The sequence below is a fragment of the Bactrocera tryoni genome, chromosome 1 (assembly GCF_016617805.1).
Source record: "Bactrocera tryoni isolate S06 chromosome 1, CSIRO_BtryS06_freeze2, whole genome shotgun sequence".
NCBI classification, from domain to species: Eukaryota; Metazoa; Arthropoda; class Insecta; order Diptera; family Tephritidae; genus Bactrocera; species Bactrocera tryoni.
In genome coordinates this window covers 89,434,741-89,459,215 of record NC_052499.1, presented here as the reverse complement: position 1 = coordinate 89,459,215, position 24,475 = coordinate 89,434,741, and the positions used below count along the sequence as shown (strand labels likewise).

The 24,475-nt window shown below is 36.2% G+C and overlaps 1 protein-coding gene across 3 annotated transcripts in view; it reads right to left on the bottom strand.

The window, feature by feature from the left end:
* Positions 1 to 2,505: 2,505 nt before the first annotated feature.
* Positions 2,506 to 24,475, bottom strand: part of LOC120772118 (dorsal-ventral patterning protein tolloid) — a 29,704-nt gene continuing 7,734 nt past the window's right edge. For 2 of the 3 annotated variants that reach the window (XM_040100533.1, XM_040100541.1), the window contains exons 2-14: positions 23,019 to 24,135; positions 9,541 to 9,926; positions 8,042 to 8,733; positions 7,566 to 7,979; positions 7,153 to 7,389; positions 6,524 to 7,082; positions 5,686 to 5,884; positions 5,166 to 5,430; positions 4,683 to 4,888; positions 3,870 to 4,513; positions 3,551 to 3,731; positions 3,197 to 3,450; positions 2,865 to 3,134 (exon numbers count right to left, since the gene is read on the bottom strand). In XM_040100533.1, the coding sequence (XP_039956467.1) occupies positions 2,865 to 3,134; positions 3,197 to 3,450; positions 3,551 to 3,731; positions 3,870 to 4,513; positions 4,683 to 4,888; positions 5,166 to 5,430; positions 5,686 to 5,884; positions 6,524 to 7,082; positions 7,153 to 7,389; positions 7,566 to 7,979; positions 8,042 to 8,733; positions 9,541 to 9,926; positions 23,019 to 23,850 (5,139 nt within the window). In that variant the 5' untranslated portion in view covers positions 23,851 to 24,135. Of the gene's footprint in view, positions 3,135 to 3,196; positions 3,451 to 3,550; positions 3,732 to 3,869; positions 4,514 to 4,682; positions 4,889 to 5,165; positions 5,431 to 5,685; positions 5,885 to 6,523; positions 7,083 to 7,152; positions 7,390 to 7,565; positions 7,980 to 8,041; positions 8,734 to 9,540; positions 9,927 to 23,018; positions 24,136 to 24,475 lie in introns of all 3 variants that reach the window. The other variant, XM_040100549.1, reaches the window with a different exon arrangement.

Sequence of the window (24,475 nt, the reverse complement as noted above, 5' to 3'; positions counted from 1 at the left end):
GATTATCGTTTTACCGAGTAACGAAGTACCAGACTAGCAAGCATGATAGTTTTTTCATTACTTGGTAACATCACTCAGCTGTTTTGTTTGCGTTGTTGCCTCAAAAGTCAACTTAATTCATGGCAAAAAAATACATTTGCTGTCTATTACAAATTAGTTTCTGAAAAATTTTTCAAAAGTAAGTATTTAATATAATTGAATCAGCTGTTTTGACACAAAATTTACTTGTAGTTTTGCTTGTGGTTTTGTTTATCTAACGGTTGTATGTATCTCCTAAAACTAAGCGAGATAGATATAGGTTTATACATACATATATAAATAACCAGGATGTCGAGAAAAGTTGAAATTCGGGGTCCGTACGCCCATCGAAACTGTAACTTGAGAACAAATTGAGATATCTTAATAAACTTGGTATGCGGGTTTCTCACTTCCCTCATAACGGTACTGTTCAAAGCTACTAAAAGTGCAATAAAGCAATAACTAATTAGACATTAAATTTCACCTCAAAGATGGTACAAGAAGCTTTATGGGAACCGGGCGAGACACCGCCCACTTTTAGGCGAAATCACATATCTCGGTACCCGACCGATCGATTTCGACTAAACTTAGTATGTGTCATTTCTCTCATATTCCTATGAGACAGTGTGAAAATGGGCGAACGCCTACCATGTGAAGTAGGAACACAATTTAAAATTCCATTTGATTCTTTCACTTTCCAGTACACAAATTAGGAAGCAATTGATTTCCCGGGCTAAAACTGTGAAGTAATAATTCCTTTAAATTATGCAACCTTAATGTGTTTAAAATGTTCGGTTGCACCCGAACTTAACACTTTCTTACTTATTACATTTAATTTTTGATTGCACAGTTACGAATATTTGTATATAAATGTATATGCATACAGCCACAAAGGTATCATAAATCTGATCATTCGCAGCGTCTCGTTACAATCGAAGAAGCAAGGGCAAATGCCGATTTGCGGCATCTCTACTTATGAAATCTTAGTCTACCTGCCTGTTTCAATTTGTAAATTTGTACGCAGTACTCATAACATACACAATTACAAAGCTCAAGCTTTTTTACGCTCAATTATTATCAAAGGTGCAAATACCAGCAAAATCATAATTATGTATATCGTTAAAATTTGGATTTGAAACAATCATACATATGTATGTATATGATGGTATATAACGTATGAATTCACAACAAAAAAATTAACACGTTTAGAACCAAAAAAAAAAACCTTAAATTCGACTGCACCGAAGATATAATATAGAGCTTATAACATAAAAAGGTATAAACAGATCTGTAGTGGTCCGATGTCGGCGGTTCCGATAAATAAGCAATAAGCTGCTGGGAAAAAAAACGTCTGCAAAATTTCAATTAACTTTGGAGGCAATATTGTGCTAAGCCTTTTGCGATTCATCACCGAAAATGAATGCATTTGTCTATGCCCGTACCCGTACACATCGATTGGTTTGGACGAAGTCTTTTTTGTTGAAATTTCCGTCTAATAACGAAGTACATTTTTATAATTTCCCAACATCTAAGGATTTTTTGTACAGCCTGAAACTAATTGTGAAAGATATAGGGTTTGATATATTGGTGTTGTCACGATGATGAGACGAATAGAAATCTGTCCTCGTAATCTGGTAAAAGTACTACATGAGATTCTGAGGCGGTTAAAATAACTTTAATCGAGATGATAGGGAACCATAAGTAAATCCCATATTAAGCTACAAACCTTTTGACGAGTGAGCGTGTTGAAAATTTTTATTCCTACTCATTATATTCACCAAACCCCGCCTTATTTAGAAAATGGCAAATCTTTAAATTTAAAAATAAAATTCGTTTTGTTCTGGTTTCTATGAATTTATTTGGCAATCAATTGGATTGCAATTTATTCTATTTAACACAAATAAGTTTTCGGAAGAGGTTTTATGCCTACATATATGTATATGTATGTATGTATGTATACATAATATTTCGATATAATTGTATTTGTTTGTATAAATATTATATTTCATTACATGAACGATATAAAGTAGATATGATTGGTTATGTAATATAACGATAACATCTACAAAGAACAAGGAAAATATATATATAATTTAGGATCGATTGTACGCTATTTATAAATGCAATTATCTTAGATAATCCTACATAACTCGTTAATATGACAATACCATGTATTTTTGTAAAAGTTGCCGACAATTTGTAGATATACTTTATATTTCTAAAATATACTTTTTTCATAAATACATTCTATATATTCGGGCGTTCTAAATACTTATTAAAAATATGTTTATACTTAAAGTAAAGTTACGATGCGAGTCTTTGCAACGTAATTACATCCGTCTACAATTCCCACCTTTTAAATTCACTTATAATTTTGAAATATTTCAAACGTGTTCAATTCAATTGTAATTTTCTTTTGAAAATCCACAATTTAGATTGTTTAATGTTTTTAATATACTATCAGTTTCACTAATTCTAAATTTTTGATTTAAATTTAATTAAGAAAATTGCACACCCTAATGTTTATTTTTGCCTAAAGTCTAAAAATATTATTATTTTTGGCTCCTTTATTCGTACTATTTTTTACTTGATGATGAGATTTGCCTGTGATATGCTTTAGAAGATGAAAAGTCTAAATTTTTTTTGATACGAGTATTTTTCGCTATTGTCATTATTTTCAATCATGCAGGTTTCCACATAATAGTTTTATTGCGTCTACCTTTTATCCCACCCAGTTTCAATTTATTTCTCTTATTCTTCAGTACACCCCTTATTTGGTTTGGCCAAACTCAAGGAGTTACATAGAATATGGGAGGATGCCACCGACTGGCCGGAACGGCCGCGTTTTAGAAATTATTGTAATATCGACCCCGAGGGCGTGCAATTAATTGATTCTCGCTGAAGTCACCATACTCATCCGAATCTTCGTAGATACTCTTCAGTGAACCCGGGAAAGGAGTGGCACGTTCTGCGCTGTACGAATTGAAATCCTCTTCACTATTCTCGAATGGATCAACGGCTACATAGGACGCGGAGAAGCCCTTCATTGTGACTGTGTCATCTGTTTTAAAGCGTACCAGTAGCGAATCCGTCAGTGAAATAATGTCTTGTGGAAGCTGAAAAATACATTTGTCATATGGAATGTTATATAGAGAAGCCTAAATAAAAATTAACACACCGTATTGCCACAATATTGTCCGTACATAGGGCCGCTGGTGTCCTCCATACCCGAATACACCTGCACATAATCGTAAGTGCAGTTTTCGCTGGCCTCAATATCGAATGTAAGGAATAGTAACTGTACATTGCTGCTGGCCGGCGCTTGAATCGTCCACTCGCAATCCATATTCTCGTTGTAATTGCGGTTGCCGAAGAGAGCATGCGAGTAGAATTGCTGTATTTGATTTGTGGCACGCAAATAACCGCCACAAGCTACACCATGCCATTGTAGTAAGCGGTAGAAATTGAAGATGAATTAAAAAAAATTACTGATATACTCAATTTTTCGAATCTCTCTTTGGTTAAGACTCACATGTTGAGTGTATTGCCGTAAATCCAGCCATTTGTTTATTTTTATCCGTTTTGAATACCATATACAGCTGATTTGTTGTAGACGAGATTGGATAAGGTATTTTGTCGCCACAAAAGTGGCCCAACAGAGAACTGCTCTCTGATTCACCATCGTACACTGCGACATTGTCGTACGCGCATTCCTGTGGATGTTTGGTAAAGAATTTCTTACTATAATACTCCATTCACATACAACGTTCAAATGCACAATGAGGAAGTCCCCATAGACATTTTTGTTTGTTCAAGTAATTATGCTGTTGAAAAACAAACTCTTCGCTCACCTGATGGGATTCCACATTAAATTCATTGAATATTAACTTGATGCGATGGCCTGGCGTCGTTGAAAAGTGCCATACGCAATCAGCATTCGGCGGGTAGAGGTCCGGGAAATTCGGACTGTAAATAGTGCCAAAAGGAGCGGATATTTCGTGCTTGCATTCACCCTCCTTGCAGTCGTGTCCATTCTCATGCAGCGAATAGCCATTGTGACAGAAGCACATGTACGAGCCGATAGTATTGCGGCATTCATGCTGACAGCCGCCATTGTTGGTAGAACATTCGTCGATATCAGTGAAAAACACCGCAGCGAATCCGGTGCCTTGTATAGTCTTATCCGAATGGAATTCAATACGCAGCGCATTGCCCTCGGATGTGGCGGTGGGTGGGATGGCGGTGCCACAATATGTACCTATGCGCTTCAATCGATTCTCGCTCAGTTTTGAATACACGGTCACCGAGTCATATCCACAATCAGTTTGCTGTTGAGTATTGCCCTCGAGATCGAAATGTGTGAAGTTCAATGATATCTTGTGTTTCGGTGGAGCTATTATTTCCCAAATGCATTCCTTCAACACCGGGTATGTGTCTGGAAACGATGGTGAACTGATTGTGCCATTCGGATATTCGATCACACCACCGCATGCATCTACAATTAATGCAATACTAGTAGTGAATGAAGTATTAATAATTAAGAAAGGTGCTAGTCATCATGGCAATAGCTCAAAAGCACCGTATTTGCATATGTTCGTGTGTATTGTGTATATTTATCGTATATACGTGAGTATACATGTATGTATATAGTGGATGGGTAGTACCTTCACAATGTTTCTTATCACTGTGTAGCTCATAGCCAATATGACAGCTACACTCGTAACCGCCTAGGGTATTAATGCAGTCATGTTCGCAGCCATGATTCTGGGTCTCGCATTCATCCACCTCCTTCATGAAAATAGCTGAGAAGCCGGCTTTTTGTACGGATGAATCTGATAGGAACTTCACATACATAGCATTGCCGCTAGACCTACAAAGCGACAAGAAACAAAAAGAAACAAGATGATAGAGAATAATGTTGAGTAAAAAACTTTCAGTTTCAGTTTCACTTTCAATTTCGGTCAGAAATACAATTTATACGTACGTCCTACATTCACGGACCGCTAAGTAAAGGTTAGCGAAACGATTCGAACTGCAGCAGAATTTTTTTTAGCCAAAGTGTTCCGCTTAAATCTCTGTTATTTTGATGCGTCTTTACGTTCATAGACATATATGCACTTACCTCCATTCTTGTATAGTATACTTACTTCATATTTGGTGGAGGTTTGTAGCCGCAAAAGACTCCAATCAGCTGAGCGTCCTCCGTTGCACCGTCTCGCACCTCGACGTAATCGTATACACAACTGTCATGATTCTCCACTTCGAACGATTGGAATTTGAGTGCCACTTGATAACCTCTCGGAACGGTGATTTTCCACACACATTCTTTGCTTGGCAGGTAATCCAATGGATAATTGGGCGATTCTAGGCGTCCCTCGGAATCGTCAACAGACATTTCACCACCACAGATTACTGTAAGTGCAAGAATATGAAAGCATAACCATATTGAGAGAGGCATACATGTGAGGTGTTAATGGCCCTTGGTGGTTTTTTATAGAGAACGGTAAATGAACTCACAACAAAAATGTTACATGTCATAGTGTAATCAAATCAGTTAATTAAACCGCGTGGCCGTACATTTATTTGAATGTGTGAGAACTTATTTTTAACCTATATTTCTTATGGATAAGTGATAAGTAATATCACTTTAAGTCTCTGGATACTTACCATCGAATTCAGCTTTGAAACCGCGATAGCCCTCCATCCGATGCGTATTAACATATGTCAGGAGCATACGACTCGACTCTGTTTTTAGAATCTCTCCATTTACTTTACCACAGAAGCGTTTAATCAGAGGAGATTTTATGTAATAGCCATCACGTACTTCCAAGTAATCGGTTTGACAATTGTTTGATTTAAAAATATTCTGAAAAGACACAAAAATTAAAGGCACTTTTATAGTAAAGTACTTCATTAAATGGCTATCGTCTAGATAGTTAAAGCAAATTTAGAAACTTTAGGTGCTGACGCAGTTTTCATGAATAGAAGTGAAATATTTCGATATCTCTGAAAATGTTTATTATAAAAACAAGAAATAAAGTTAACTTCGGTTCGAAACTATAACACCATTCACAAATACAAAAGATTCCACACAAAAACTTGATTTTGGTCGGTCAATTTGTGGCCGCTGCATGCTATTGTGGTCCGATCTAATAAAAAAGTTTTTCCATACAAGGATTAGTTACAAACTTCCTGGCAAACTTAATATACCGTGTTCAGGGTATATTGAATATAAAATCAATGTTCGTCATCAAATATACGAAATGTATCCTTAAAAATGGAGAAACTGATCAAAATCATTGATCATTTTTATATACTATATCCATATCGATTCATTTTAGGTAAACAAACAACCGTTAGGTGAACAAAGCTATTATACTCTGTAACAACAGGTTGCGAGAGTATAAAAACAGATTTTTTTAATATTTACGTGCAGCTACATATGTTAATGAATCGGGAGCTTTAAATAACCCATTTGTTAAGTAATAATTGTTAGTGGACCTACCATGTTCTCCAGTTTCAATACCACTCGTTCGCCATGTGTAGCTGTGATACGCCATTCACAGAGCTCAGTCTCGTTCGTTAATGCGCCAGCTGTGTAGTATGATGGACTGGCGAATATACCGGTATTTTCTTGAAATGTTCGACCACACTTGGGACACTTGTATAGTAAATTTGCTTGTGCAATATCACCGGCACTTAAGCGTAAACGTTGACCGATTTCGGGACGCTTCTTACCCTTTACTTCAATAGGAAGTATCGTATCCAGATAGGTACCTTTGGAGAACGTATTCCGCGCATAATGCATAATGGAGTCGTAGTCGTACGGTAGCCCCAGCGAGTCAACTTCTTCCGGGGTCAGTTTGTTAAAGTTATAGTCTTGGCCCTTCATAATGTTGTTGTGCTCAATGACGACGTGCTTTTCGCGGTCCGGCCGTGTGTGCTCGTGCCAAAAACCAACGACATGGCCTAGTTCGTGCACTACAATGCCAAATTTGTCGCAATTGCGACCGATGGATATAGCTTGTGCTCCATTGCCGCGTTTACCAACAAATGAACAGCACCTGTGGAAAATGTTTAAACAATAAATAAAAATAAAGCTATTTAGTAGCAAATATTGTTTGCATAGCTCACCCACAACTGCGCACGGTGAATACAATATAATTGGGATGTATTTCCGGATCGCGTTCGATGAATTTGATGCAAGTGGAGTTTTCCCAATGTCTCATTGCCTGCTTGAAGAGAGCCTTGTGTAGACCACTAAAGTTACCATCGATCTCATACGGGATGACGCCATAATCCCAGATGCGCTCCTTCTTGGCTGTCACAGCACGGACCATGCGATTCCGACTTCTTGATAGCCTTGAATTTCTACGAACATGATATGCTTAGAAGCTAGTTCCAAATAAATATGCATGTATAAATCGAAAACATTGCTATTCATATCTAAGTTTTATATAAGTATGTAAGTGGCATTCCCCAAAACTTTCATAAAACTCTTCAAACTATTAATATCCCCACAAAAATAATTTTTCCAAAAAACTCACTCAGCATTTTGCAGTTCCATTTCCAATGATGCTTCCACTTTGTTGCCACTCTTCCCAGCCGTATTTGAGTTTACTTCGACAACGCTTCGAGCCATATCTCCCTTTCCATCGTTTTGATGTGAAGTATAATTGAAATTTTTGCCCAGGTTATGTTGTTGTTGCCATTCTGGCATCAGCTGTTGCTTCTGTCGTTCGTACTCCAGTTCCAGTAGCCGAGCATTGGCAGCATCTGTGTTTTCAGCTTTAATTTGAGCAACTTTTTTGTTATTTTTTGTGTGGTGTTTGGTAATTAAGTGCATCTCACGGTGCACTTGTGTTTGATATTCGTGAGCCATATGAATTGGACGATTGAGTTCCTCCTTTAGGCGTTGGAGCTTTATATTGAAGTCAGTGTGCCGAAAGTCTGAACTTCGTCTGAAATAAAAATTGGTTGGTTGGTAATTGCCTATTTTAAGGCCATTAGAATTTCAACTCACCGATGCTTGCGTCCACGCCTATGTCGTCGTCGCACGGGGCCTTCAGGATGCAAAAAATCTACATCGTCCAGTTTCATGCCATTACCTCCAGCATTACTATAAACATTTGGCAATGTCGAACGCTGCGTAGGCAACGACGTCGGCAGTATAACCATACGACGTTCAGCGACAAAATTATTACCCGCATCCACATCAATATCTTTTGTATTCGACTGAATTTTGCGTTGATCGACATTACGATTACTAATTCCAAATAAACTTTTGCGCAGTTTTTCTGCATCGATCGATCTCTCGTTACTTACTGATGGTCCGAAATACTCGCCACTTCGATGAAGCGCAATCGACTCTACTTTACCATTTGCGTCGAAAGTTGTTGCCTTTCCGGGTTGCGTATATAATCCACCAGTTCCTCCATTCCCGCTGCTGAGAGCCCGTTGACGCAATTTTTGTTGCTGGCTTACAGCTTGTGGATGTGTTTTGTTCGTGTCAGTATCTGTTGATTTGTCACTACTTCCTGGCTTCGCATCAAAGAAGGATCCATCCACCGGTTGATAAGCTGGGTTATGTTTATAATGGTTACCGTTTCCATTACTATTATCCTTGTTGTTGGTGATAACTTCATTTTTTAAGTTCTTCATCAAATAATTTGTATTCGAAGAAAAGCTTCTGGGCTTTACCGGTTCATTGGCCGACTTGCGCAAATCAATAAAATTGAGACAGTGAAATGGAAGAATAAGCAAAACTCTTACATTAGGTTTTCGAAAGTGATAAAATCTACTATGTGATTCGTGAGTTTAAACAAAGGAATTCCTCTTTTAAAAGAAAAAATAAAATCTAACTGATTCATTCGAAAAAATAAAACAGAAATATAAATGACTAACTATAGATAAATAACGGCTGTTTCTTGCTAATTTTGGGTTGCTAAAACCGAAAATGATAGTAAAAACTTCATAACACGTAGGATGTTTCGTGTTATAGTCAAGGGATGTGGGGTCTATCCACCACCATTTACTAAAATGATCAAATAGCTATACTTAATGGAAAATATTTGATCTCAACTTCGTAATTATAACTCCTTAAACACCCCACAGACCTCTTAGCACATCCGTCGCATATTTTTTCTTCAGATTTTTTGAATAGTTTAATCATTAGTGTGCAACGTCGTTTTTGATATTCGTAAACCTTCTTTTAAACCCCTACGTTATTTACGGCTACTGAAGCCTGAAATAGTACTACATTCAAAAAAATAAGTTAGTATTTGTAAAAAAAAAGTAGGAACCTACACTAATTAGTGTATGATATGGTCAACCTGTGTCTAGAGTAAGTGATATAAATATTAAATACACACGTGAAGAAATTTAACTATTTCAATAAAAAAAAAATATGTATACACTTTTCCGATTTTCAAGAAAAGCACATCCATTTAAAATCTCATATTTTGGAATTCTTTGCGACATAATACTTTAAGTATAAACATACATAGATGTATTTAAACTTACCAAAGCCGGATCATTGCTACTACGCTCGTTTTTACTGTCCTTGAAGTCAAATCGCGTGCTCGGCAGTTTAGTTTTCTTCCGGATTATATGAGTTAGGCCCTCCTCTTCCACTTGCAATCCTTCGTGGTACACCTCTTGCTTTAGAATTTCCAATTCTTGCTGAAAAGATGCGTTGAATTTAATGGAGGTGATTGGTTTGTTTGCGGCAGAATCTGATTGCCATTGTCCGGCGTGAACGTCATCGTCTTCATATTTATCTTGTTTGGCTGAACTTTCATTGCCGCCGCCATTATGTCTTTTTTCCAATGGAATAACTAATGTATGTGCAACAATAGGGTCACCATCATAATTAATGTCGGGTAAGGCGATATCACCCATGAAACCACCTTGAAGATAAGAATAACAATCAATTCGCATTTAGTTAAATTTTTATTGTAAACTGTAGGTGAAATAATAAGAAGAATCGACCACCGAATTCAAATCCAACAAAAACGACCTTGAAGTTTTGACATACATATGTACATACTTTGGAAGAATAATTAATTTAAGATGATAAACACGTATTTCGTAATCGCCTAAAAACTGGCCTTAGCAATTGTATTCATGCTTTTCTTAAGTTTATCGAATTTCATTATCCATTGCGCTGAAGTATTTGATGTTCACAGTTACGAAAATATGTTAGTGATAAGTATTTGAATAAATTCGCTCTACATCTGAACTATTATCAGTTTTATTCAGTTTATTTTTGTTTCATTCATTCTTAAACTAGAAGACTAAACCTAATGTTAATTAGTATTCAATAAAAATCCTAGAATTTTCTTGTAATCAAATCGTGATTCGGAGATGACATTGTATATTTTTGCATTTTTGCGCTTATCTCCGGTCCTTGACGTTCACTGTCAATCATTGAATTGAGGTTGGGTTAATCTCCGAACTTGATTACATTTTACTTGCGTGCTCTATACACATATATGTATGTTTGTAATTGGTTGTAAGTAGGAACAGCGTAGCAATAAGGGAAATAGTTTAAACTTTGTTTCTCTTATCAATCAGTATGTATTTCATTGCTTATACGAGTGTGTAGTAATACTTTCGTGCTAATTATGTGAAACGAATAATGTGGTAATTTAGCTTTGTAATATGTTCATATGTATGTACATACGTAAACATAGACAGGAATATAATATACCAAATAACGCTGATAAAATCTTCATGTTTGACCATAACAATTTTGTTTTTGGGCACTGCTACAATATATACTCTCGCAAATTATCAGAAGTGACTTTTTATTACTAATTATTAATTAAAGTGATTTAATTCGAATGAAAATGGGGCAAGCACTGTAGTCCTGAAAAAAGATACATTATGCACAATATGCAGAAATCCGAGAAAACTGTTGCAGAAATTGCTGATTTATTGAATTGTTTCCGGAAAATGGTTTATAATGGTCATAAAAGCTAACGAGATCTATTTGACCAAAAACAAAAAAAAACTATATCCACCGCGAAAGACATTGATTACTGAAGGTAGAGCCGTAGTCTGGAAAAGCAAGGTCGACTCTTTTAAGTCTTCATATAATGCAGGTAATCATTGATGAATATGGATTAAATATATCGAGACTGTTGGAACACGTTTGAATGACGCCTGAGTCGAAAAAAACCATTCAAAATAGGCTACGTTTCGCGGAAACACATAGGGACAGACTTTATATTTGGGAAAATTGGTAATGAAGATGAAACGCAAATTAATATAATGGTCTTAATGGGAAAAGTAATGTTCATCGTCCTAAAGATCAATCGTTGTATCCCAGGCGGAAATATGATGAAATGGGTTGCGTCGGCCCAATTATTTCCATTAACGGGAAAATAGATCGGTATCAATATTTAGACATATTAAGGAACGAAATATCACCATATGCTAACCTTAAAATTGCTGCTAAAAATTTCTCAAATTTTGAGGATTTTCGGGAAGGTATTAAGGTAGCTTGGTATTAAAACCGTAAGCATATTATGGCACCAAATCGTTGATTAAATTTCATTGATTTCACATGATTTTTGCAGGTTTGGTAAACTGTGCTATTTGGATGACCAAGGCATTTTAGAGGGAGCTCAAGTTTTATAATTAATACTAATTATTTCTTTATTGATAAATTAATAAACAAGTAATCGTATTTTAAGCTCTTTTTCCTCTTCTAAAAATTTTTGTAAATTGTATGAGTGCTTAGTGCTTCTTGTGACTAAGTGTGCCATTTGCGTGACCATGGCTGTACTTACACTATGTATATACAGTATAACTCATACACTGACCGTCATATTTGACATAAGGTTAGAGTAAGGAAAATAATTATATGTAATTGGCATTAAACTATAACACATACATACATACATATATCCAATTTTATATGATCAGTTTATTTTGACGAAAGTTTGAATATTTTATATTAAGCATATAGGGGATGTATTGACCCGATTCAACCCATTTGTTACACACATACCTACTATTATCAGGAAAGGATTAACTCGAATTTTCAATTATATATCCAACATATTGGCTGAAATTTTCTGTAAAAAGTCAACTATAAGCACTGGGTCCACATATTGAATACTTAGGGGCTTGAATAATTTTGTTACGAATTACGCAATTTTTGATCATAAAATGGCACATCACAAATGCACTATTCTGCAATGTTTTATCCTGGTATATTAATTCATTCTTGATTAATATGCTGGAATTTTAAAGTTATAAATAGAATTTAAAAATGTGTTACATAGGAAGTAGGCGTGGCTGTAGTCTGATTTTGTCCATTTTCACACTGTGACTAAAGAATATCAGAGGAATGTCACGTACCATTTGCTTGAAATCCATAAAACAGGTCCCGAGATATGTGCCACTTTTTACCCCTGCTTCTACAAAGCCCTCTCATACCATCTCGGGGGTAAAATTTAAAGTTTCTGGAGCATTTATTTATTTATAGTGGTCCGATATCGGCAGTTCCGACAAATGAGCAGCTTCTTGAAGAGAAAATGACGTTTACAAAATTTCAGAACGATATCTTAAAAACTGAGGGACTAGTTCGTATATATACAGACAGACGGACGGACAGACAGAAAGTCGGAAATGGCTAAATCGACTCAGCTCAACATACTAATCATTTATATATATAATTATAGGGTCTCCGACGCTTCCTTCTGGGTGTTACAAACTTCGTGACAAACTTAATATACCCCGTTCAGGGTATAAAAACAGAACAAATGGTTTTTTCAGCAAAATCATTTTATTTTCAAAATAGTCTCCTTCTGCTTTAATATAGCTTTTTGCACGGTCCAAAAGCATGTCGAACGAGTGTTTTAGCTCGTTGGCCGGTATGGCCGCCAGTATGCCGGTGCAAGCGTTTTGAATGACCTCTACGTCTCCATAACGCTTTCCTTTCATAGACAAATGCATTTTTCCGAAAAGGAATAAGGGGAGTGGTTAATGGTTAAAATGTGATTTTTGGTCAAATATTCGGTCACAAGCATCGATCGATAAGAGCAATTTTCGGTCGTCAGTCAATTTGTGCGGAACAAACCGTGCACACCCCTTTCATAAACCCAAATGTTCGATCAAAATGCGATAAATCGATGATGTTCAACTCCATTTCCATGAATTTCAACGATGATTTCGGCTGATTTTTGATGAATTCAAGCACAGTTTCGATGGAATTTCCGGTGATCACATGTTGATCGTCATTTATGTCCTCACGACCAATTTGCACTCTGCTACGGGATAGACAGTCATCGCCATAAACTTGTTTCATTAATTGAAACGTTTCGGTAAAAGTTTTACCAACTTTAAAACAAAATTTAATGTTGGCTCTTTGTTCGAAGCTCATTTTCACACCGATAACATAAACTCACTGGACAATCGATAAAGATAGCAGATTCTAACGCACCAGTCGACATATACATAGATGGCGCCACCAGGGGCGCTAGATTCAAAAAGTAGTCCTGTTTACTTTGGAATACACCTTGTATTTAACCCTATTTCTATCTCGCTAAGTTTTAGGTGATACGTACAACCGTTAAGTGAACAACAGGTTGCAAGAGTATAAAAACATCAAACTTACCAGCTAAAGAGCGACATTTTAATGAATTACGTTGAACATAATTAAATTAGAACTTTTTTACATTTACTGAACGACATGCGCCTGATTTATACTAGTCATAGAGTAGTTTATAACTAATTGATTTTAATGCAGGGAATGAATGTACATACATATTTCCAGTGGCGGATCCAGAGACGATTGTTTGGGCGGGGGTGCTGGAATTGAATTTATCCTTCGATTTGGGTTTCAAACTTATTATTGCGAAAGAAATACAGTACAAATTATGAAACAAAAATTATCAATTCCAATTTTTTGGTAAACAAAGTGGTTATAATCGAAAAGTCAACCACATGCATGCTTTACATAGTGGCTCATTTTATTAAAAATTCAAACAGAAAAATCCTTTTACATTGCGTGTTTCATAACGTAAAACGATGACTGCCAAGATTTGCGAATCTTTCGATGACTTCTTCGGCGGTGATTTTGATGTCATGATGCGTATGAAGCAACGCTAATCCAACTAGTCTTTCTTGAAGCATGGTCGTCCTAAGCCATGTTTTGATGCGGCGCAGATAAGAGAAGGAACGTTCAGAGCTCGCGTTTGTTACGGGAAGTGTACAGAATACTCGGAGATAGGTGTGGATTATTGGGAATATGTCGACATCACATTTTCTTAATGTTTCCAGTGCAGAAGTTGGAATTTCGCTGCCTTCAATTTTTTGTTGCTGCTACCAGTGACATTGCCAGTAGCTTAATTCACCTTTGAATTTCAATTTTTGTACGCTTTTTTCATCATCCAGAAAATTCCCGAATCTTTCTATCAAGCATCCGATTAGATCATCGATTTCGTTTTCTTTTAAAAGACTTGCTTTTTCTGGGAGCAACACACTCAATTGGTAACCATCCAAAACTTCTTGTGAAAAACGAGCTTCCAAATCTTCTTTGATGGTATCCAGCAAAGGTATGTAGACAGAGACCCTGTAGTAATCTTCGCAAGTTTTCACGTCGTAATTTTCGCGTTTCGTTTCTCGACCACATGTTCTCGGTTTCGGTTCGTCAACATCGAGTTTTTCCGCCATTTTCTTGGCTTCTGAATAAATCAATCGGAATATTTCATCAACTTTTTCCCTCTTTTTATCCAACGTGGCAAGCAACGTTTCAATCATTTTTCGCCAAATCAATTGCTTCCTTTTGAAGAACTACGCTGAGCGAATGGGTGAGCGATAGAATGTCGCTGAGACAGAAGAGCCCGACGATAAGTTCGAACTTGCACAAAGCCGATATGAGAATTGTTGCTTTGCCTGCTGTTTCTCTGTTCTTCCACTCACTGATTTTTGTCAGAGCTTCGATGATCAACGGTAACTTAGCAACAAATTGAAGGACAGCATCGTGCCTCTCGATCCATCTTGTTTCACACAACTGGACAATTTTTTCACCAAGTATCCTTGGTAATACAGTCACAGGTTTTGGAAATGAGTTCTAGAAGAATTTGTCGACTACTCGCATGTGATATGTGATTGAGTTTGTGCGAGAAACACGGAATCATGACAGCATATTCGGCCGAATATTTTTTTTTTTACAAAATATGAATAAAAATCGGTAACATTTCCCGACAGAGCCGGGAAAATTTCCTTGCCTGATTTCCAGGCGTTTCCCTAAATCTCCCCCCCCCCCCCCCGTGGATCCGCCACTGATATTTCGCAAAACATCTACTCAACATCCGCTATATTCAGTTATTTACCGACTGTGAACTAATGTGTGTTATAAATGTATGTGCATATGAGGATTTGTGCTGACATTTCATTATCGCGGATATTACTAATTAATTAATATATTGCACACGAGCGTTCGTTCTGCTTTACAGCACTAATGTGGACATTTACTCAGCCAATGACTGTGAGGCTAAAACGTTTTAATCAATTGATTGCAGCTTATTTGCTTTACCAACTCGTATACATATATACATACATAAAATGAAATTTCCCAGTGTTGTATTTCGTCAAACATCTGCTTGTAAAGCAGTATCGCACAATTCAAACGGGGATATAAGGTTATCGACAGAAACTTGGGCGCTGTTAAATGAGCGGGACGAACAAACCATGTTTGATTAAGCGAAAACGAGCATTACATCCTCGTTCGATAGACTAATATTTTGAAACAACCTTTTTTTATAAATGGGAAATGCTTCGAAATTATTTAATATAATTTAGAGTGTTTTTTGATAATATAAAATAGCGATTCATAGCATTTTAAGAAAATATAAATCGTGACTATCTATAATATTAACAGTCTTCTAACACTTTTTTAAAGCGATAGACCACAATATGGTTCAGTTCAGTAAATGTTATCACGATCTGAAAGCAATTTACCTATTTGCATACACACAAGAGTATTTAACTATATAAGTGAAAAGCATTTTAATGGGTAAGGAGCATTCCATCTAAATAGAAGAATAGAATATTTTCTGGCATATATACATATGTTTATAAACAACCAACTTCATCCACGTTCGTGCTTCTTGTATTAACTCGATGACCACTTTGATGTTAAAACACCGTTAACTAAACTGTACTGCTCTCTTCTTTATTGCCGTCTACAATCCCCAGGTCTATTCCAGAACGGAGGTTGGCAACATTTCGCCCTATTATTGTAAAGTTGCTCCGCAACGATGTTGCTTTTGGCTTTGGCTATTCTAAACTATCTATATCTACTTATAGGTCAACAATTAAAAAAAGTAAAAAAATGCTTTGATTCTTGGTCGATGGGTGGCCAGTCATTGCACCCAAAAGTGGAAGAAATATATATATACGCAAAAAGTTATGCTGGCCAAAGCCCACACTGCATTTGTTGAATATCGTGTTTTGAATAAGTATGAAATAAAATTTCCAACCTATTCATAACAGCTGACATGCTCTTTTTTTAGTCTACCGCTTGCAAACAAATGAAGCAATGCACTGCAATGATTTGACCGCAATTGCAAGCAATGGGAGAGAAAAGTGCTGTACGAATACTCCGCTAAACTTTTTGGAAGGCAGAGGAAGGAGTGCGCGTGACGTCCCTTCATGCATTGTGAAAAAGTTAAAATCCTAAAAATAAATTTCCGCTACATTGATACAATTGTAGACAATATGCATCTAAACTTTCATATGCAGAAAGCTTATCGGCAACATTCCCTCAGATTTACTTTGATATTTAAGTTTCCTTTTTATTCAAAAAACGATCATTTTTTTTGTTTGATTATAATTTTCCATTCGTTTGACAAAAATACTTATTGCAATCGGCAGGATATGAAAACGAATATTTAAATTATTAAATACTATAAATTATGAAAGAAGAGATAAAGGAATACAAATTTGTTTTAGCGAAGTATTCTCGAATATGTTTAATATACCTTTTCCACATGTTTACAGAATTAAAATGCTGAGATTTAAAATTTGTATAAGTTTAAATGAAGTTAATATGCAAACGTTCGTTTATAGAGAAGCAAAGATTTTTATTGTTCTGTTAAAGTAAGAAATTGGTGAAGTAAAGGTAATCTGCCGCACCGGTTTGGTATTCAAATATCCAATAAGTGAAACCTCATCAAGACACTGATCAAGGCACTATGCTGAACGACTGATTTTTTTTATGATTTTCATTTCGGAACTCTCACTTTCTGTACGAAATCGGCCTGTATATTAGCCCCTTTCCATAAAAAGTCATTCATATGTCATTCATTCTTGTCCAAATCGAACCGAATCTGTTCGACCTCTAGGTACCGAATATGAGGACCCCAGTGCCTATAGAAAAACCGAATGTGATTGCCCTTCCTCAGTTTTTTTATTTATTTAGGAATGTACATTTGTAAATTTGTATTCATATGAGGGTTTGAGAATACAGATCTAATATATAATCTCATGATCTTTTTAATACGTTTTACACACCTCTTATTTTTTATGTGAATTGTTGTGATACTAGTATACTATTTAGAGTAGTTTTGAATTATTCATGCCTCAAAAATAAGAAAAAAAATCTTGAATTAAGGATGTCTTAGACAAGGAAAACATAATTAAGGTTATTGTCTTTATTTTTCCCAAAGATATTTTTGGATGCCGAGTTATTATAGTTCAATTGTTTAATTCACACATGCATTGCAGAGGCAATTTAATAAATTAGCATATAAATGCCAACAACAAAAGGCAGCCAAAATAACAATGGCCATCCACGAACCTTTCAGATGTAGTGGAGCTACGGCAACAAAAGTCTTATGATTTTATCCGATTTATGCTTAATTTATTGTTGTGTACTGTTTGTTTAGGAAACACTTACAGCAAATATGTGGTGAGACGGGAAAAGGAAAGACATCCATGAATTTGAGTTCAAACAAATACATACTATCACCATTAGTGGAAATGTCTGCTGCTTGAGGCATAGCACAACACTTCCGCCCATTGCTGTTGTCTTGTGTCTTGTGTCAAAACCATCACCTGATTCAGACAGGCAGGAGAGGGCTGGTTGGACAACAAATTGCGTTAGCTGCGGTTAAATAAATTTATGGTGGACAGAAAGCTCTGCAAACAAAGCATGAGTACAGGATAGATACATATGCGTATGCATAAACTGCTAAAGCCAATTTTTTTGTTAACTACAACAGTTTGTGGAAACTCTCCCCTGTTTTAAGGAGGACTTTTGAAATATTTAGTTGCAGTTTGTTGGCGCGGTATCCTGGATGGCAAATATAATGTAGTAGCCGCAACAAAATGCTGGCAAGTTCTTTCAGTACATCACTATTTGTGAACAAAGTTAAATTAAAATCATCGCTTAACCAACACAAGGTTTGTTCCAAGTGGCATAGATTACACGTACTAACTATTCCGCGCATATGTATGTACATACATACATACGTACACCATAGTATACATGTCCTAGAATTCTACGAATCCTAAATATTGTAAAATAAACGGATGTGGAAACATTTTCCGTCCTGCTGGTCCATGCCTAGAAATATTATCATTAAAATCGTTCCCGTAGTACATTTGTTGAGAATTCTACAAAAGGTGGCATGAATAGCACAGCTGATTTATATTATCAGAAAATTGCTTGTATTAATGGGCCAAAAGCTTTTTTATCCATAAATATATATGTGCATATAAAGGTAAATGGCCTAAACATTGCTTTCTACGCATCTGGATAGGTCTGCGTTTTTTGCATGGCCGAGTAGAGTTCAATAAACTTTTATTCATTGAGCTCGAGTGCGCTTGCATCGAATATTGCTCTTTATGTGGCTGCAGTGGGATGGGAAATGCTCTCTTACTGTCACTTCATAGATGCATATCTTTCTGAAGAGCCATGTGCAAATGCATACCGCCAATATGCCTTATATATGGTATATGAGTGCCAAGATTTTCGCTGCTAACAACAACGGCAGTGCATAACTACAACCCAGGAAGAAACACACGCACATTAGCAATCCAAAAGTCTTTGACTTCTCAAATATGTATATATACATATACATATATAGTGCATATGTAATAATGTTGGCGTCCAGAAGCCAGGCAGCAGTAGTCAAGTCTTTAAGGGGTTGGAAGAAAACTTAAAAAAATGTAAATGAAATTAAAATAAAAAAAAAAAACATCAAGAAATATAAACATTATGCGACACGCGACACGTGGCACGCGCCAGTGTGAATTAAATTGTGCCTCCGGCGGCGTTTATTTATAAATGGACCACACACCAAGAGACAAGGCATATGCTTTCTCATCCACTTAAGTATGTAATCGCGTCTCTTACATACATACACTTGATGCGCACTTTTAGCGCCTGAGAGTGTAGCTTGCAGCCGTCAGTCATCGGCCATTGGCATTCGGTGCCTTTATTGGAACGTGCGCGTATACCTAGTATACTAAAGGGTGATCCATTTGGAGATTTCCTACCTTTTTATAGAAAAACACAGGAATTTCAGATTTTTCGAAAGAACATACTTTGGCCTTTTTTTTAAGATTATATCTATCAAATGTTGGCCGCGGCTATGTCTCAGTGGTCCATCCATTGAGTCCAATTTTCGACAAGGCCAGAATCGTAGCGGGATTGTCCGCATAGACTTTAGACGTATCCCCACAGGAAAAAATCTAACGGTGTGATATCAGACGATCTTGATGGCCAATCGACCGGCCCAAAACGTGAAATTTTCTGCTCACCGAAGTATTCTCTCAATAAATACATTGATTGATGCGATGTGTGGGTCTCGAGATTGGTGTTGGTGCTGCGAATAGAATATAGTATAGTATATAAGTTGAGTGGAGCGCGCGAAACACATTCTTTACAGAGAGTGATATTTCGAAATAAAGTTGAACAATTTGTAAACATTGCTCAGGTGTAAGTCTTTCCATAATATAATGCCAAACAATACTGAACAAAAATATCATGTTAGCTTGACAGGACTCACAAGTGACCAGTCAAAAAATGCTATTGAAAAAAGTACCTCTTTTTGGATCACCCATTATATATTCGTATAGACTGGGCATCTCTGCTAATACTCTTACAGATTTCTGGACACTTTATCATAGAAATTACATACTTCTGGATATCAGTGTATCATACAAATTTACATTATGCATCCTGAAGAGTTTGCATTAAGTCGAGTATACATATGTATATCTTGTTTTCACTTTGGTATACTTAAAAATGCAGTTTTATGTGCTCTGGTGCCTCCACTAGAAAGGAGTTACTAGTCATTTTGTAACACAAATTAAAGTGCAACTCTGTGGTAATTGCTAATGTAAATTGGAAAGTAATGTAAATGTTTGAAACTTTAAAATAAAACGTGTTATATACGAGTGAATTTGTGAATTTCAAACAACTCTAATTGACTCCATTGATTTATATCGACACAAGCTAGTACTTTAATAACAGACGTCACTCATACGCAATGTAGACCATAACTCCCAAAATGACTACAATATATACGTTAAATATTATTAACTTATTACTTTGCTCTACAAAATATATAATACTATGCATAAATTCATTCATGCCTAAAATCATTGTGGTCAGAGAAATGAAAGAGTTGTTTGCATTCATTTTTAACATCGCTCAGGTGTACTTGAGAACTCATTTTCAAACAATTTTATAAATATGCTAAAGAGTACAGGAGAGGGGTGCCCTGTGCTTTGCAACTGCTTCTCAGCGGTCGCCATTAATTGAAAAATAAATTTTTTTTGGTATCAGCATCAATGTTTCTTCAGAATGTTTTAACTGGGTTGTCATACATATAAGTGCATGTGTACTCGGGCACTTGCAACACCAACAAAAAATATTCATATGGTAAAATTAAATTAGTTTTTCTTAATATAAGTAAAATATAATATCAGTAAAGTGATGGACCAGAAGGGCCGCACCCTATACTCACTCCCTTCAAATGTTAAATAGTATTATAACAACCCATGTACTTATGCATTTAATAAGTTGGTCTGTGTAGAATAATAGGCCTCGTGAGGTCCTTAATGCATAAAAATATCATTCTGGTATAAGAATCCTAGGGATTGAACACGTAGTCGTACCGGTCATTACAAAAATCAATATATTTAATCTATATACGTACATATAGTAGATTCGGTCATGCGATGTTATGGCTTTGATATACTTAAAATATGTATTATTGTTTACGTAATGAACTATTCAATACAGTTAAAATATTATTTAAGAATAAAGGCAAAACGTAATTGCCGGTATAAGAGTCCAAGGGATTCATACAAAAATTTGTGAACGAAAAAAGTAACAAATTTTCAATTCGGCATTTTACTAAATATTTTATTTTATTGTTATTATTATTATTTTTTTTTTTTTTGTATTTAGAAAACAAGGTAATGTTTAGAAATATATTTTTATTTATTTATTATCAAAGAAAAATTGTTCCCGAATTTCAATAAAATATCTCTTAGATTGACCGATATTTTCGACAAAAAGTCAACCATAAGCACTGGGGTCCAAATATTTGGCATCTGAGTTGTAGAGAAGTTAGGCTTGGTTTTTATCTAATTTCGCACAGTATGATGCGAATATTAGGATAATATTACATATCAATATGGTTGAAATCGGTCCTAAAAAGTCCTCTGTAGCATGTCGGGCATAAAATTGTATGTCTCTGAAACATTTATTTATAGATTTATCGCACTTTTAGTGATTTTTAACAACGCCGATATATGAGTAGAAGCGGATTTATAATCCGATATCATCCATCTTCGCATTGTCGGTATGTTCTTTGAAGATGAACCAACAAACGTGGATAAAATGTAAAAATGGAGCAGGAGGTATCCGAACAACAGGTGATTTGGGAACGTATAATGGGGGACAGACTCGTAATGTCGATCACTTATCGTAGCCTATGGCAATATTGTGGTGCTGGCACTGTTCCCAGTACAAGGCGGACTCGCCGTTGTTATCGTCACTGCGTGCTTGAGAAAAAGGCTTATCGAACTAGTGCCGATATTTAAGGTCTTATTTGTCTCCAAACTAATACATTTTACATGATACGTACTAATACCGTTATCTGGAACTCTATTGGAAATTAGTTGAATTTTTTTTGCCATTTGCTTCATGTTAATTTGTTGGTGTCAAAGAGCCCTCTTGCGCACACAAACACAAGGCCACTCATGCATTTCCCACGAACGAGCGTGAAAGTGAAATGTAAATTGCTGCCTTATAGACAAGCAAATACACATACCCACATACATACATTTGCATATAAAGAGCAATTCAGCTCGTGCAAATGACTGACAAAAAGGTATTCAATTTGAAAGCGGAAGTCAACGGAGTAGATACAATGCTCACAGCAAAGACAATCGTGATGAATGCATATTTGCAGGCGCTCGCGCTTTTAAGACCACAAGTAGCAGCAATAGTTTCAATGGCGCGTGATTCACTAACCCATAGTAGTTGTATGTTGAAGAGCAAAGCAGAATAAAAAGTGACGGAACAGTGTCACATTTTCAAATAAATGTACATAATAAAGGGTATTCATTCATTTACATAAGCCCGCATATGCATTCGCTGGTAATTATAGATCTTTATACATAGAATTTACAAAAACCTCGACGAATCGTTGCAGGCAATCTACCAAACCCGACTCCAATCCATTTGCCTTAAGGGTTGAGAAAAAGATGTATGGGAGAATTATTGTTCCATCAAACAGGTATTTGATTCTTGATACACATTGAAACAGAAATTCAAATGATTTTAAACTATAAATGGAAGTAAAAAGCTTCGAAAACTTTATGTACGCATATTAGAGCAACAACAAAACGGTAGTTGGATTCGATGTATCTCGTTATTAGTAAATAATTCACTACTCGACATATATGTAAATGATAAATGTCAATCGCTGTTTAATTTCTTTCAGTAGTGACGTGGAACTTACCGGCTTTGCACGGATCCATGTCGATATCATCAGAGAGTCGATTTTGTATTTTCATGTTCATCAATTCCTCAATAGTGTATTTGCTTCGGTAATGATGATTGTTTAGTATGTTGTGCGCATAATGATGTATGTGGGCAACTTCCGGTTCGTACAGAATATCCTCTGGTAACTGTGATGGTGATTGTGCCTCGAACATTCCACGTTTTTGCTGAATGGTGCGGTGGGGGTGCTCACGATAATGTTGGCGATGAGTACGGCTATGGTGCTGATGGTGCGGTGATTGTGATTCTATCTGCGACAGTTGTTCCGCCCCATTTCGCTCCTCCTGAATGGAATGCTTGTGCTGTTCCTCTCGTTGTTTATGATTCTGTATATTTGCATTGTGCGGATGTTCTTCCATAAATTGCACTCCGACCACGGTGTCCACAGGAATTATAACATTTTCCCTCAATTGTAACGGTCTTTCTATACCATCCACATTCACATTCCCAGACAATGGCGAAAATGCTGGAGATGGCGACACTGGTTGGACAGCCTTCTGTGGCGGCAGCTCGGTGGCATCCTTTGTTGAAAAAATATTGTTGAAATTGCTGTTAGCATTGTTGTTGTTATTATCGTTGCTATTGTTATCATTATTGTCATATAGTAGAGCGCTCTTGGCATGGGCACTGATTAAGACTAAAATTGCGGTGGCCAGCAACAGCGTATAGTGGGAGCAGCTCAACAGGCTCCCTCGGCCATATCCGCTTCCGCCATTAAATGCACTTATTCGCAATGGTAATCTACTTTTGGCTTCATTTGTGTGCACCGGTTTTCGCGGCATGTTTAACATCTTACACACCCTTCCGAATTAATGTCTTCTTTCCGAAACCGAATTTACAAATTTTGATTATTCACTTGTGGCTTATATTTGTTTGAGCAAATTCGCTTAAAGTTACCGCATTTAACTTTTTACAATATTTGTTTTACTACGAATGACAATTTTGTATTATTTTACATAATCAGCCATCTTGGTCGCCTTTCAATCTTTCATTGCAGCAATTTGAAATGTTGCTTGCGTCAATATTCGCTTAATTGCCGTTATTTATTGCTAGTTGACTCTCATAGAAAGGTATTGCTGTAATTGAATAGAAGAAAATAAAAAAATATTAAAACATATACCACATACATATCTACATACAAACACCAGTAAGGAGGTCTTACTGATGAGATTTCAAATGTGGGTCTCAAAAATATCTGTATATATATTTTGATTTCTCAACGGAAAAGTAGAACAAGTAAGGAAGGGCTAAGTTCGGGTGTCACCGAACATTTTATACTCTCGCACGATAAAATGATAATCGAGATTTCATTATCCGTCATTTACATATTTTTCAAATACCGTATTTGTGTAAAGTTTTATTCCGCTATCATCATTCGTTCCTAATGTATATACTCGTATTATACAGAGAAGGCAT